Source organism: Thermobia domestica, chromosome 7 (assembly GCF_964235325.1).
Source record: "Thermobia domestica chromosome 7, izTheDome1.hap1.1, whole genome shotgun sequence".
NCBI classification, from domain to species: domain Eukaryota; kingdom Metazoa; phylum Arthropoda; class Insecta; order Zygentoma; family Lepismatidae; genus Thermobia; species Thermobia domestica.
The window spans coordinates 51,871,551-51,888,907 of record NC_137460.1 but is presented as its reverse complement, the minus strand read 5'-3'; the positions used below and the strand labels follow the sequence as shown (position 1 = coordinate 51,888,907).

The 17,357-nt window shown below is 35.5% G+C and overlaps 1 protein-coding gene across 8 annotated transcripts in view; it reads left to right on the top strand.

Moving 5' to 3' along the window:
- The window catches only part of LOC145690089 (uncharacterized), an 83,050-nt gene that overhangs the window by 52,802 nt on the left and 12,891 nt on the right, over positions 1-17,357 (top strand). For all 8 annotated transcript variants that reach the window (XM_081764636.1, XM_081764635.1, XM_081764633.1 and 5 more), the window contains 3 exons: positions 5,584-5,709; positions 5,916-6,140; positions 11,411-11,512. In XM_081764636.1, the coding sequence (XP_081620762.1) occupies positions 5,584-5,709; positions 5,916-6,140; positions 11,411-11,512 (453 nt within the window). The remainder of the gene's footprint in view (positions 1-5,583; positions 5,710-5,915; positions 6,141-11,410; positions 11,513-17,357) is intronic.

The window sequence follows — 17,357 nt, the reverse complement described above, 5'->3', positions numbered from 1 at the left end:
ATAGCTATTCTTTGGTTAGCTTACACTGGTTTGCTTGTCTACTATTAGCTTTTTGTCTACAGTTTAGTGTTGCAAACTGAAAGTTGCTAATCTTTTGCAGCACAGGTTGAGAATCACTGGCCCAAGTCTTAATTTAGCTTTTACAGGCATTCATCATCAGTACCATTATCTTAAGTGTTGCGGGTCAGGGAAAATGGTTGGTCTTGCACCTGGAAATCAGGGAAAATGATAAAAGTAATTTTGTAAGAATCCTTTGTTGGGTTTTTAAGAGCAAAAACAGTTGCGCCCTTCAATAAGAAAGACATGAATCCTATGTATAAAATAGTTCCCAAATATACCCTAGGGCTTAGTACCATATTTCTGTGAGACTTCATAAATTAGTGAGTTTTCTTCCTGACTTCTAGAAGATTGTCCATTTCGCACTTTTTTCTCAATTTTGTAATTTTCTTGGAACACACACACACACATACGAAAAAAAAAAAAATTTCCAATGTTTGCGTATATTTTTAAATGATGCATCATTATGAATTTGAAAGAAGATTTTAAATTCATACACCTAGTCTTACCATAAACTTTCCCAACCTTTAGAGTGGCTGTATTGCGCCCGTACAAGCGAATGACGTCAAGAGCGGTATCGTAAAGCGTGAGTCATTCCTAAATGATCTGAAGAGCCGCAAAGGTGTCAGAATGGGGCGAGTATGAAAATTGTGTGGCGTGATAGCGTTGCACAAGATAGGCAGATCACAAGGAGAGATTTTTCAAAACTCTCTAGAAGCTGCAAGTTAAAAAAAAAAAAAAAAAAAAAAAAAAAACGCACTATCCATCGCTTTGTTGAAATTGGAACTATTGAAAGATCGCCCGCGGCAAACAATGCAGTGGCGGCGTATGTCCGACGAAATCCAGATAGGAAACAGTGAGTTATTGTTTGTGAACTAAATATATCGAAAATGTCTTGTACGTTAAGCAGTGACATGATACTCCACGTTTACAAACAACGCAGGGGACATCCGATAAATGAACTGAAGCTCCTAAAAGCAAAGAGCTTACTTAAGCGTTATGCAGCAAATGGGCACCGTTGATTCCTTTTCACTGGTGAAAAGGTTTTCAGTTTTGAGAAGACTTTCAATGCTCAAAATGACTGGATATATACCACATCCTCTAGAGAAGTTGGTGAAAAGACTCCAAGGATCCAGAGGATCATTATCCTGTCTCAGTTCTGTTGTGATGTGGTGCAAGTTATAAGGGCACAACGAAACTCCATTTCTGTGAGAAGGGGTCAAAATGTCAGCCAAAGTGTACCAGGAGACAGTGCTTGAGAGACTAGTCAAGAATCTCACCAATATTGGACAGAACTGGAGCTTCCAGAAGCACTCAGCCTCAGCTCAAGGCACGGACAACCCAACATTGGCTGGAGTCAGTTGTTCCGGATTTAATTTCCACTTCAGACTGGCCTTCTGCAAGCCCGGATTAAACCCTTTGGACTTCAAATTGTGGCCCAAGCTTCAGGAGATGGCACGCAAGAGACATCCCAGTATTGAAAATTTAAAGCAGACTCTTCGGAAGGCAGTTGCAGTTTGGTGTGTTGCGTAATGCAATTGATGAGTAGCCACAAAAGCTTAAAGACTGTGTATATGCTAATGGTGGCTATTTTTGAATAATTATTTGTGATTTTTGGTTCATAATGCATCCATGTAACTTCTGTTATTGGGGTATTAACATATATCTAACCATTTTATGTCAATGTACTTAATACTTTGGGCCAGTATTTATGGTAAGACTAGGTATGTATGTATGTATATAAGTTTTTAAAAACTCAATTTGCTCGTTGGTTAATTTCAGTAGATAAATAATAATAATAATAATATAATAAAACACCACTAAATTCTGGGGTCACAATCTTTGAAAGAGTGTATCTTCATAAAAGATGCTCACACTTCAGAATCCAGCTCTGGAACTCAATAAATAAGCGCAAGCCAATGTGAGCAAAAAATCTATAACTAAATAGCGAGGGAGTCAGAGCCTTATTGAGGTTAGTGAGCGCTAGTACGAGCTACATTTTTTTTTAAAAATAAAAATTCCTGAAAAGTGCAACTATTTTCAGTTCGACAGATACCTGGGTCCTGTGCCTCTGTTCATAGTAAATAATGACATATCTGGAAAAAATTCTTCCGAAGGACATTTGGAATGTATTCTGAAAAAGTAATATTAAGTGGAAAGATAAAGTACATTCTTGTTATTGAGAAGTCTAGAAGCCTTAAACTCACACAAACCAAGGAAAAGAAAATGAAAAGCTTAATTAGCTTACCGAACTTATATCTTGTAAAGAGAACCATTCCATGTCAACACAATTTTCAAATAAATTGTGCTTTCTTTACCTTACCAAATGTTGATGAAATTTGACAGCTCTTGACACTACTGAAAAACGACAGGTCATGATATTTCAGGTTAGTATGTGAACGGATTTCGAAATTACATGCCCCAAAAGTTCTCAATTTACCAAAAATTGCATGAATGATATTTGCGGCTGACCTAAAGGATCTGCTACGTCGGTTAAAGTGTCATTGTAAAGTTTGTGAAAAGAGCTTTCAGATGGTATATAACGCTAATTTTTTTTATTCGAAAAAGTCGAAATTGTGACTTCCTCAAAAAGCCACTTTTGGACGTGACCGCAAGCCATGAGTTCAAAGTTGCAATTTTTTTAAGTACCGCTTATGCTTATAGTAAAAGTGTCCATACTTCGATACATTTCTAATTGTGCTTTGTATATTCATTTAAGGATGCAGAGTCTAATGGAACTTTTTAAATAGATCGTCCATGGGGTCACGAGGAAAGTTACCTTAATTTTGGATATTTATATCCCCAGTTTGGCATTTTTTCTCTTGACCCCCGTGGACGATACGTTTACAATTAGTTCCATTGGGTTCAGCATCATAAAGTTAGTATAAAAAGTGCAATTAAAAATGCGTGTGCAGTTCCATCATTAGGCATAAGCTGTACTTGAAAGATCCCAACTTTGAGGCTGTTTTTCTCGTGACGCCATGGATTGAGATATCCAGAAATGGTTTCATTGAATACAGCGTACTTAGATTGGTATAAAAAGCACAAGTAGAAATTTATCTTAGCGTGGAACATAATACCATTGGCCCCCAAAGCAGAACAGGCAACGGTGCGACAATGTCGCGGAAAGAAAATGCGAGCTACAGAAAGATTGGCTAACCTCTAGGCGATCTCATCACATCTGCACGGTCTGAAACCTTCACTGAAGTGGGCTTGTTACTTTGTCAGGTCAGAGTTTGGTCAACATGTAGAATAATTTTGCAGTAAGACTACAATAATAGTCATTGTTTTAACGATTCTGCAATGCCTGACACTCTCCATCATTTCAAATATGATTGAAAGCGCCATCGTCTTTCTGATAGCTATAATGAAAGTGTAAAAATATTAAGAAGAAGAAACGAGTGAGGGTTATTATGGAAAGAATTGAAAGAAATGCAATTAACTGTGCAATTGCTGCATATTTAACCTACAAGTTAAAACCTCAAATCTTATGAGTCCATAATTACAACCCTTCATAACATTGGAAGTTCAGTAGGATTTAGTAATCATTCCAGAATGCGTTGCAAATTGTGTCTACTCTATGAGCATTCTGTTTTGACAAAAGAAATTGCATCTTACATAAATGATCATCTTCATGTTGGTATTTTAGCTGACAAAATAACAATTAGCCACAGATCTATTAGCCACTAGGCACATTGCTGGTGTACGAATCCCCATTTTTGACATTTCATCTGAATGCCTGTTCAACTGTTTAATTAAAGCTCAACACTGTTCATTATAGCGGGAAAGAATTGACAACAAACATTTTGAGTACATGTAAAAAGTTTGGCTTTGATTTATCATTGTAAAGAAATAATTTAGTTGGAATGGTATTCGATGGGCAATATATTCAACTAGGTGTAGAACACATAAAAGGTAAACTTGCTCTAGAAAAGGTTTGTTTCCTGGGACACGATGCAGAGAATAGTTAGTTGAGAAACATGCATCTGTTCCTGGTCTAATTCAGAAGGATCACACCCTCATTGGTGAAGCTATAAAAGTTCTTTACAGGGGAAAAGTATAAGCTACGTTTGCAGTCACCAAAAGAATTCGAAGACTATTTTTGCAAATCAAAATAATTTAAAACATGAAATTTGCAAGCTACTCTGATTCTGTGATTAAAACTTTTCGTGAAGACTACAGAAGACTAGTTTGTGCAGTAGAAAAGAGTCCAGGAGAGAGATTGGTTCAAAAACATTTGTATATTCATTATCGTTTACTAGCTGACAATCCATTTTGTCATCTTTATCAAAGGAAGTTCAGCCCAGCTATCATTTACCTTAGCACTATGTGCAGTTCATGGATAATAAAGTACAGTTAGAGATCATAATCAGATATGTAAATATTTCCTCTGCCAGCTCCAGAGATAGTTTGTCAGATTGTTAGCAACTCAACTATCACTCTATCCAAGTTAGCAGATTTTTTGTTTAACTTGAACCACCTGATATTTCCAAGAAATAATATAGCTAATCACAAAGCAGACAAACATTTCGATTCATTTAAAACATTTCACGACATGATCAGGGTTTGCTCAAATTGAGTTTTGACAACTGTTAATAAAATGAAACTGCGGTATTTTTTGATTATAAGCAGGTGCTGCTCTGGATGTTTGAAAAATTAAACTCGACAAGAGCAAGTGCAGACATACTAGATGTCAAATATTGATTCAAGCATCAAGCAGTAACAAACCTTTAACAGTAACATCCTTTTGGAAGCTAATTGCGGAAGTGGTTGCTCGACACCCAAGAGAGCATGAAGCTATTTGTGAAAGCTGGGGATCTCTAATTAGTAATATTATGACTAAACGCCCTGCAGCCAGTGACTCTTCGTTTGAAGAGGTTGGCACAACTGATATGTTGGCTTACATTCAGATAAAGGATCTCCTGTTTGTTATAAAGAAACACCAAGTTTTTGTAACTGCCTTGGTCAGAAATACGGTAGTCAATACCACAACCACTTTAAGCGGGTTTCTGGAGACTAATTAATGTATAAAGAGGTGACATCCAAAGTTACAAGAAGGATATAAGGAGATTTAAACGATTCATTGCCATGTTTTAAGATATATATATATATATATATATTCCTTGATTGGTTACTTTCTCAGTTATTATACACCCCTGTAAGCCCATGTATATTTTTCCATAAATGAAATCCTATAAATAAATTTAAAAAAAAAAATTGAATTATAAAAACTTTTCCGATTTTATGCGCTTGAGAATTTTAGGTTATAATTTCACTGTGCTATTACTAAAATGCTTGCAGAAAGTTAAAAAAACGTTCTGCTTTGGGGCCAGTGGCATTACTTTTTTTATATATATTTATTTTTAATGCAGCAGTTTAAAATTCTTTTAAGCAGTAATTCAGCAAAGGTATCATGTATAAGAAAGATTACTTTCCTTGATATTTTATGTAAGTTAAATTTGTTATATATATCTAATTTAGTTTAACTACTTTATATTAGTCAGATTTTTTCCTGTCTTTTTTCAGTCTACTAAACGCGAGTCTGAAGGAAGAGCATTGAGTGAGGACGGACGTAAATCTGGCCGCTTTGCAGGCAAACGCTTCATGCGTTTACGATGTCCACATTGTAAGATTACTTACCCCACTTTCAAGGTAAGTTGTCAATCTTCGTATAATGTGCATTTCTTCTGAAATATCACTAGTAACTTCCATAGATTTCTTTTGAAGTATTACTAATAACTTGCATTTCTAATACTACCAGTTTAAAAGTATTGCATTATACATAGATTTAAACATTTAAACTTAGTTTCTGCATATAGCGTAAAAAGATAAGCAAGCATGTTTTAATGTACTTTCAGGCATATGCGATGCATTTGTACGGTTCGAAACACAAGAACGCTTTGAGAAGATGTGCTTTGAACCATAAGCAGTCATTGACTCGCATGCGAACTCACCAGCGACAATTGCAGCGAGAACTAGAGGAAGGAGAAGAGACACTGCCGTTGAGATCTAATTTCTGTGCCATCTGTAAGCTGAATTATCGTCAGCAACGATCCAAACATCAAATGTCAGAGATGCACAAAGTAAGTTTTATTTTTCTTTCTTTTTAACTTTATCGTAACTTAGTCATCATAACACATTATCGTAATATATTAGAAGCAAATTGGTTTCTTTTCTCAATGATTAATGAATTCCATGGATTTTGAACCTATTGACCTATAGAAGTTGATCACCTGTAACCTGGCAACTTAAATTGGTCATAATTATATGGAAACAAGGAGATGTTACAAATTAATGAGTTATTATGTCAATTCAGTGTATAAGGATAAGTAGGGAGCTGCTTGAATGAAAAAAAATGGAGCGTACTTTTGTCAAGATATATGTTTGACCTTATATCCAAGCTATAATAAATAAATAAAATAGTAGTAAAAAATAGCCCACCGGTCCACTTAGGCCTTTTGTGGGATATTGTGTGCCAGGGAGTTTTGATTTCTAATTAAGACCGCTTTCGAAAGGAACAACTTCATATTAAAAAGGCAAAATGCTAGTGTGTTTAAATATACTAATTTTCTGTGTGACATGGATTGAAGACGTGCACATTAATAAAATAGACATTCAGTGTCTTCAGACCACACAACGAAGCATTGCACGAGATATGCTTGGAAAAGTCATACGGATCAGGGAAGAGATTAATATTATCCTTAAAAATAAAGGCATGGAAGTTGTACAAGAAATAATGACAATCGCTGGTTGAAAGCAGTCCTTGATTTGTTACTAAGAGAGAAACTCTTCACAGTAACGTGAAAAGAATTTCCCAAGGATTATGGAGAAGAGTTGGAGAGTATTTTAACCAGTGGTGAATTGACAGTTATTTGTGATAATATGGTAAAGTATCAATACCTCACTCTCATTCAAACTTCAGCTAAAATCACCGTATTCAGAACTTTAAATATGCTTCTTGTATAATTTAAGTTTGGACAGTATACTTCTCCTATGACGTAGGCAACGTACAAGAACCTTTTGGAATGGAATTCAGCAAACAGAAACAAACAAATATATATAGATATTTGATTTTTTTAAAATTGAACTTCCAAGGGGGCAAATTGATTTTCGAAGAATGTATGAAGTGTTCCAGATTGGAATCGCTTAAATTTAAAATGTAAAATTAGGCATGGAATTCCTACTAATTAAAAATTTGCAAAATGTTTGAAGATCAATTTTTAAGAGACCAATGTAATGTTACTTCGATATTGTGTGTTTCTTTTGAGTCGCTAAACACCCTAGGCATAAAATGTGATGTATGAGCGGTTGTGGGTATCCAAAATACAGAAATCTAAATCACATTCATTTGCACAGATTCAATTTAGATGACGCAAGGAAGTTTGTTAGTGCATTTGAAAGAGTACCATCACGCAGGATAGCATGACAGGTTATAAATCAGGGAACGTTTTAGCATGTCAAATTATCACATGTTGGAGAAAAAAATCTATTAATCATGTTCCTTTTAGGGATACGAATCTTGGTATATGGTAATTCGGAGATTAAGTACGAGAGACGTTTAAGTCAATTCGGGATTTTTAACTTTTAAAATTTAATCCCAGGGTGTAAGTAGTGCATTCAATAGGAGCTGGCAATTGTCTTGTTACTGATATGCGGTTCTTATTTCGCATGCCAGTTTGGACACAATTATTCAAGATAGCGAACAAAGGGTGAACCTTGTACACGTGAGTAATGTGTGATGGTTAAGTGTTTAGTGAAAGAGGGCATAAAATCAATTGAAATTTACAGAAGACCTCCGTCACAATACGAGGATGAGACAATCAACCCAGAAAGACATTAGAAAGGTGCAAGCGCTTTAAAGATGGCCTACGTCTGTCACTGACAATCCCGGTTGTGGTGGATCCCAGCTGTCAGCAGTCATTCCTGGAAACATTCAGTGTTAAACAGCTTATCTTTGACTATCGTCACATTACCTATTGTATGCTAGCGATCATGAGTTTAATTCCCGGTGGAGACACTCAAAAAGTTACAACAGCTTTTTCAGGTCAGCCATCCTGAGAGGATTTTTCTGGGTTCACAGCAGGAAATGCCGGGACGGTATCTAACATACAGCGGATGGATCCAGGCCGCTTTCTTCCTTCCCTGGATAGTATGCTTGTCGAAGGACTTCATCCCTCATACATCCCTCATACGTGACGAGCTGATGTAGATTCCGGCAATGCCCTGAAATGTGTATAAATAAACATACATTATAGTGACCGGCACGTAGCATGAGCTCAAGGTCACTGCAAAAGCAGACTAATTCCAAACTGCGATTCTATCGTCAATAAGCTTTCTAATAACCGGCAGTGCTGTCAGCCCTACACAATTATTCCAGCATCCAATATCAATAAGGACAGTCAGTTACAGAGGGATTAATAACAGATAAAAAAGAATCCTTATAGTAGAAATGATAAAAGTAAATTAATGACGACATGGGTGCGTGTATTTCTCTTAAAATTTATTTTGAGATCGAAGTGCATTATTTTATTCGAAATGATATATTTTATAACCCATTTTTATTTTGATCCGAGAAAATGCGTAATATTAAATTTTATTACAACTATCCGGACAAATAACACGATTTGAAATAAATAACACTATATCTTTAGTTTAACACGAACAACAGCACCAATTTGGGCTATTTTGGGCAGAAAATAAAGAAAATTTGACGTCCATACATTAATCAATACTGTGTAACATGAACATAATTCCAGTATGTGAGCGACAATATTTTTGCGTATTTGCTAGAATTTTTATACACATATGCATAACTCATAACTCTGAGATACTGCAACGTACATTCTGCAGTGCAAAGTAGCTAACTACCCCGCTAACCCTGCAACAGAATAAAGTGGAAGCTCACCTTGGCCAGCAAATTGTGACCTTGAGCAGCCATGCTACGTTCCGGTAGCTATACCTGGTGAAAGATTGCAAAGATGTGTAATCTTTTGTTTGGAACAGTAAACAATAACTTAATGACATTAGCTCTTCCGAAAAGTGAATGTACGCTCGGTTCCTAAAGAACTTTCGGCTTTCTGTTGCGAGTTATTACCACTTCTCCTTATAATCCGAACTTAGCGCTAAATGAATTCTTCGGTGGTAAATATTTCCAGTGGTGGTGGAAAACATGCTGTCGTAGAAGGGTTCAGATGTCTTGAAACATATATGCCGAAACATTCCAGGCATTAATTAAACACTGGAATAAATACATAACTAACAAAGGGTTATGTGGAAAAAATAATTTGATTACTACATAACTCCACTCTTTGATTTTAAAAGAAATAAATAAGTCCCGGGTTGACTTGAACGCCTTTTTAATTCACTTCCACAAATTCAATGTCGACAGTGCAGAAGAAATCTGCGCTAACACGCTGTTATATTATATAGGGTGTTCCAAAAAATAAATCTCCTTGCTGTCTTCAAGCATAGAACTTATAAGCTAAGAGGGCATCGTGCTTAGTAGACACATGCCAGTTACTGAGCCTCTTCTCGTAGGTATATGATTAGTGCACGGACTGGGTTCGGTTCCCAGTGGGTCCACGTATCAAATAGCTTTGGTGCTGGAAAGGACGCTAATCTGAAATCCAACCAATACCGGTTAATGTATATATTTAAATTTCAATAATGTATATTACTGAGAATATTGATTAATAAATTATCACTGGGATCTACATATGAAAACATTCATTATTGAAATAAAAAATGTTTCAACAGAAGTTGTAATAGAAAATCCAGTTTTGCATCATCATAAAGAAGAAATCCTTTTGTATCTAAATATCATAACATGTATTTGAATTTCTTGAACTATTGAAAATTTTTTTGTTTGAGTTGTAAGTTAGACACGTTGTTTTTACATTGTTTTCTACTAAACTGCTTGGATACATTGTATCTGAAATAACCTATGTATAAGTTTGTAAGTTTAAGTGTTTGTAATACTTCGGCGTCTTAAGATAAAGTTTGCATATATATACGTATATTATTAGATAATCTAGATGGGCTACGTTGAAATCTGTTTTAGTTTATATATTTTGACACAGTAACTACTGTTGTCAGATACAGGAAGATTTTAAGGTAAATATAGGGTATAAAAGGAAAGTGAATATCCAATGTACTACTAAACAAGAAAAAATAAAGACACTTAGAACTGAGAAAATGTATTCACATCTTGAATCTTGTGTATTAATTGTCGTCGGTAGTTATTAATATTACAATATCCATAATACTCGGATGATTGAGCTGAGCAAACGAAAACTTGATTTCACTTGTCAAAGTGAAAATTGTGGGCACTGATAATGAGGATACGCATATATCTCTGAGAAGTCATATCCTTGCCTCAACTTCTATTACTAAACACTGAATTTTGTATCACGTTTTGTAGGCACTGATGAACTGTTCGAGAAAGTTTAGGTCAACCTTTGAGAAGTTGGTTATACATAATAAAGCTCCCTTCTCGAAAGTATCTATTGTTAATGTCCTCAAATTGTCAGCATATTGCTGACAAGGATATATATACTCAATTTTATCATTGCGTAGTTAACGGTAATTTTGATGAACGTCGTCAGGGCACAGTGGCTCCAGTGGTTGAGCATTTAGTGTAGGTGTTCGTGAACCTTGGTTCAATACCAGTCCACGTAAGTTGGTAATGGACAACATAGCATCCGTGAGATTTTTTCGGGGTTCTCCCACTGCTCCTTTAGCTTACAGGGCATAATTGTGAAATGTAAATACGAAACATTTCATTAAAAAAATAATAATGTGTTAGTAATAAAATGATCGATGAGATTGAAATTCAAAGTGAATAAGTCTTTTTTCTTTCTTTGTTCTGTGTATAGAATTTGGTTGTAAATCTTGATCCATAAGAATTAGGAAGTAACCAACGGATTACTTGAAGAAGAAGAAAAAAAAAGTTGATTATTCTACAGTGCTATTTGATAATTCTCTGCCAATGAGAAGGGTCCACGGTGGCTCAGTGGTGCAGGGGGTCCTTGGTTCGATCCCAGCTCTTGCCAATGAGCTTTGTGGTGGACCAACACCGTATGCGTGCGTTTTCTTGGGGTTCTTCCGTTTCCTCCCATTTTATTCATTTCTCATCAGTCTTCTTTAGCCTAGCCGTCATAACCGTGGGATGTAAAACTGAGATTTCATTTAATTTTTTTTCTGCAAATGAGATCGTACTTACAAGAGAATATGCAAATCTTCTAAAAGGAAGCTTTGTGGGTAAGTCGGTACTTTTATTTTCTTGCATGTATAGAATTAAACTTCACACATAATATGAAAAACAGTATTAATAATTTTTTATTTTTGTTTCCAGCGGATGAAGAAGTTTTTGTTCCCGAACTGTAAAGTTTGTCATTCTGTTTTCAAATCCCCTATGCTTTATGAACACCACATAGCTTCGCTTGTGCATATCAAGGTAAGTATTACTCTTCAGTTGTTAGCATTATACGTGTGTGTGTTAGAGAGAGAGGAATATGAGATAGTGCAATCTATTATTAAAGATTAAAGTTGTCCTACTTTTCAGTCAGATCTCTCGTGGCTAGCTTACGCGCCTTTTCGTTTGAGACCCTGATTCGAGATTTCCAGTGAGAGTTCGTGTAGTTCGGATTCCACGTTAAGCTGTAGGTCCATCTCTCATATAGCCTCGCTGCTGAACGGAACGTTAAACTCAAATCTAAGCTCACTTTTTTTTCTTTCTTCGAAAATAAATGTATACAAGTAATATTTTGAAGTTTACGCAGTATTTCTATTGAATCACGGCGGATAATTTTTATCCCAACTTCTGAAAGTGTTATGTCTCAGCGGCTGACAAATAATAATAAGTCTCAGCTTACGAAACAAAACGAAATGTTGGAATAAAGTGTTTGTGTAAATGGATAGTACAATGTAAAGGATTCTCCTTTTTAGACTATTAACCAGTTACATTTTCTAGTACATGCATCATTACCGTTTTGAGGAATTTTTAAAGCTATTTCAGAAAGAGATGCCATTAATTTATAGTACTTTTTGAAGGCGCTATCCTTGTCACAAATTTGTTATATCGCTTCATAAATATCATTTAATTAATTGAAAATCTCACCTTTCTTCTGTTTAGAATATTGTTCTACATGATATTTGTTCTCTGGAATAGTTTTCAAGTGCAGGTATGACGCAAGCCGGAATCTATATATGATTACATTTGTACACCACTCCAAAAACTTCCTGTTTATGGGCAAGATACGTTATTAAAAGCAACAGTCAAAAGATGGTTCAGTTGCATTGGTTGTGGAAATTTCTATATCCAAGATGTTCCTCGCAGTGGGCGACCAATCACAGCAAAAGTGGATGATATTGTGGCAAAAGTCGAACAGGACTGGCATGTAAGCAGTCATGACAATAACCTAAACATCAGTCACCAAACATTGTTAAATCATTTAGAGAAAGCTGGCTACAAAAGAAGCTCGACACTTTTAGTTGCTATATGATCTCATTCAAAAACATCTCGACCCAATTTTTATCTGCAAATCTCTACTGAAACATAACGAACTCTAACCATTTCGTGAGGGGGGCGCGGTTGCTCAGTGGTAGAACGTTCACTTTCGGTGCTTGGGGTCCCTGGTTCGATCCCAGCTCGCGCCGTGTGGACAACCACCGTGCTCGTGGGTTTTATCGGTGTTCTCCCGTTTCCTCCCACTTTCTTCATTCTACCATTTCATTCATCTCTCATCACAGTCTCCTTTAGCCTAACCGGCATAACTGTGGGACGTAAAACTTAGATTTCATTCCATTTTTTTCTAACCATTTCGTCAGCAGATGATCATGAGTGAAGGAAAGTGGACGACTTACAGCACTGGTGGTGGTGGGGGAATCCTGGAACCTCCAGTCTGTGGCAAAGCCCACATTGACGCTGCGTGAATGAACCTAGCAATTCAAAAGAAACTGCCTGAACTGGTCAACAGAAAGGTGTTGTATACCACACAGACAACGCCAAACCGCAAACCTCTTTCACAGCCTGTCAAAAATTGAGAAAACTTGACGAACGTTTTAGTGTATCCAACGTATAGCCCGGACATGGCAGCATTAGACTGTCATTTATTTCGGTCTCTTCAGAACTCAATGAATGGTGTTAAGGTAGATTCGAAACAGGCCTGTGAAAACCACATGTCAATTTTTTAACCAAGATAAGTTCCATAGCGACTAAATTGGTGTTGCCGGACAAATGGCTGAAGCTCATTGAAAAAAATGGTATATGTGTGGTTTTATAATGTACTTCAAACCACAATAGATCTTTCTCAATTTTGACTTCCAAACTTCAATACTTTTTAGACAAATTGAGATACTAGTGATCTACTTGCTCCTACTCTGTGACAAAAGAAAAAATCCTCCTGATCAATTTTTATTTTCTTTTTTCAAGTGAACCGTTAGACATCGCTTGAATCGATGTATTATATTTCATAGTAATGTCTCAAACAAGCCGTAATTTAGGTACTTATTCATTGTACTTGTCATCTAGCGTTATGCATTCGTCCGTACTTCAATTAAATCTAAGATCATATTCTAATTATACAAATCTACATGTAAGGAACTTGGATTGTATAGTGAATCTTTAATGTCAAGGCGGTATAGTATATTTTACATTAACTTCAGCTGTACGAGTCTTTATGTACAGCGTTTGAGTCATTGGTTTATTACATATCTAGTCTGAGTAAGTATTACTAAAATACGTAGTTTTCATCTCTATTCAGCCCATTTATTCGTGATCTAGTTTGAAGAACGTAGCCTTTCCCGGGTAAAATACAAGAAGTTGTAGCAGTCCCTTCCCCCCCGAGAAAATCTCTTTAAAAAAAAAAACAGTAAATTGCTAGCTAAAAAATTCTAAATAGCCCACGGTGTTTTCCGTAGAAGTATGCCAAGAATAGCTAGCTAAAATGCTCGTTCTTTACTCGGTGAAAATAGGTTTATGTAGAATATTCAAAATTCGCCTTTCCCCTTCCTCCTTTAAAATACGCACTTATATCAGTGTAATGACAACAACCCAAGTTCTATTGCAAAAATTCCTCCTAAACTGATCAATCGTTTTCTTATTTTGACTATTTTATGAATAAAAGTGGCGAAAAAAGTAGAAATTTTCCTTCTTAGAAGCAGAATTTTTGAAAATGTTGGTATAAACGTCGCATTATTCTTTAACTAGCAGTTTTATATAGAATTGTATCTCTAATGTGAAGGGCTCCTGAGATACTTTATTTCTGGCATAAATTTTGATCCTCGTCTTCTCCTAGTGTGCGCATTTTAATCAAGGAGACATGATGAGACTCAATTCGAGCTAGGTGCCAAGTATGTACTAAAATTCATTTCAACCAGTTCACCTGTGTGGATTTGTAGCTGACAAACGTGACATATTATTAAGAAATCAGATTGTAATTATTAATGTCATATGCTCTCTTCCCTAAAGTAATCTAGAAGTGTGCCAATCCAGCGGTATGGATATGCATCGAAGACACACTTATTCACCTTTTATATATGATTTATTGACAAGTTGTATCATGGCATAAGTACTTTACTTTAGGTAGCACATTTGTGTATACTTGCTTCTACGAGTCTATTAAAATGTAAAGCATTATGTTACCGAGTCATGCCAACAAATGTAAAATTATTTAGGCTCTTATGACAGGACTGTGTTGTTACTAAATGTTCTGTTTATTATTCGAGAAACAGTTTCACAAAACTTGAACAGTCCCAAAAGTGCAATTTTGATCATAGTTGGATTGTAATATAGTAATCGGAATGTAATCGAAATCAGTTTGTACATGTAATGTACTTAGAATATTTATTTTTATTTATTTATTTATTTATTTATTTTAGTTTGTACAGGTTTTAGGTGAAAAATTGGTGCTGCTGCTGAAATTTTAGTTCGTACCAATTTTTGTGGAGATGATCTTTCAGTTAGCAATGAATCTATGTAATTTAGTATTCTCTTTCAATCTTTAGGCCAGTCAATGAAGGGTCGAATAAGGAAAAAAATGGTGGAAAACTGAAACAAATTTGATTTTCTTTATATAAGTGTCCGGAACAAATTTTATTTTCTTTATATAAGTGTCCGTAACAACATACTAATTTTGCATCTCCGTACCACCCTGGATTTGGTCGCCATCTTGGAAAAATGGCACCAAAAATTAGTTTTGTAAATATCTAGCACGGAAACCATTTTAGAGCAAAACATGCTATTACAAAAAATAATCTACATCAAATTCTCTACAAGAAATGTTCTCTTCACTTTTTCTCTAGGATGCACCGTTTAGATATTATAGGCGTTTCAAATTACGCATTTTTCTTTCAGCATTGCTTTGTAGCAGAACTTTAACGAAAATTTTCTGATACTATTTTGTCTTAGTGATTTTTTAAATATAAAATATAAATTAATATATTTTCATTCATTGCAGGTATGACTAAGGATAAGCAATCAGGTCTATTAGATCATCTATGTTCAAGATGTCAGCTGAAAAATGATTTCTCTGAGATACTTCTCGGTGATGGTGTTACATGTATAGTAAAAGAAAAGGGTCTGAAAACATTAGTAGACTGCAGTATTCAAGTGAAAGATGGAAACGAATGTCAACTTAAGGGACTGAGAAGTGTTAACACTTCATGAAAAGTGTAGAAAAGTTTATACAAAAGCAAGAAATAGCAAAGCGTTGCTGTCACAACGTACTTCATTATCTACGTCGATAACCCTTAGGTCAGTAGTACTAAGATCTAATTTTCAAGAAGCCTGCCTGTTTTGTAGACAATGTACATAAGATGAATTTTTAAAGACAGAGTAAATAATTTGTGAGTGAACGTGAGAGTGTACATCGCGTCAAAACCATTCAAGTTAAAGATTCTATTATGGAAGCAGCCGACAGAAAAAATGACGACTGGGGCAAAGAAGTTAGTATTAGGATTGGCAATGTTCATGATTTAGTTTCTGCTGAAGCCAGCTACCATTCCTCATGCATGAAAAAATTCTACAAGATTTCTTCTGGAATGAAACGTCGTAGTCCGAAAGAAAATGTTTCAGATGCCATGGCTTATGCTTTCAGCTTCCTTGAAGCTAAAAGGAAGAGTGCCAATTTTCATTTAGTGAAATTTTTTAAAGATTATAATGATGCACTGCCAACTAAAAAAACAATAAGAACTAAACTGAAAGAAAATTACTAAGAAGATATATCAACAAAGAATGCAGGGTGCAGAAGAACCGAAACTTGAAAGAGAGCTGCCTCAGCATATGGTACACACAGTCCTAACGAAGAGAGAACATTAAGATGATGCTTACTACCATACTCTTGATTAAGATGCACCGCAAGTCCTACTTGCGATGAGGATAAAATATATTTTTGTGTAGCTGCTGCAGTTATGACGTGAGAAATTGTTATACTTTTTCTTTCCCATTTTGTGCTATTCCCTGTCTTGTTTTTCAAGATAGTAGTGTCGAGAAGGCATTTTAAGATCCCAGGAATCAATCAATTAACATGATTCAAAGATTATCTGCTGATGGCTATTCATCAGTTTCGTAAACCTAGGATTTGATATCTTCAGCAGTTATTTGCCCGGCTGTCATTATGGTTCTCAACTTCTCTTCGTCCATATATTTATACGCTTTTGACGATCATACTATGCATCCATGAGAATTTTATGCCCTGTATCACGGAAGCAAACTATGGGCTTTGTTTTTGTTTGTTATAATAATATCTTCTGAGTAATTTTCTTTCAGTTTAGTTCTTATTGTCAGAGCATCATTAGAGTCTGGAAAAATTTCACTGAATGAAAATTGCCACTCTTCCTTATTAGCTTCCATAATAGAATCTTAAACTTGAATTGTTTCGACGCGATGTACACTCTCACGTTCACTCATAAGTTATTTACTCTCTCTCTTAAAAAATTCATCTGATTAACATTGTTTACAAAACAGGCAGGCTTCTTGAAAATTAAATCTTGGTACTACTGACCTAAGGGTTATCGACGTAGATAATGAAGTACGTTGTGATAGGCAACGCTGTGCTAATTCTTATTTTCGTGTAAACTTTTCTACACTTTTCATGAAGTGTTAACACTTTTCAGTCCCTTAAGTTGACATTCGTTTCCATCTTTCACTTTAATACTGCAGTCTACTAATGTTTTCAGACCCTTTTCTTTTACTATACATGTAACACCATCACTGAGAAGTATCTCAGAGATAAATCATTTTTCAGCTGACATCTTGAACATAGATGATCTAATAGACCTGATTACTCATCCTTAGTCAT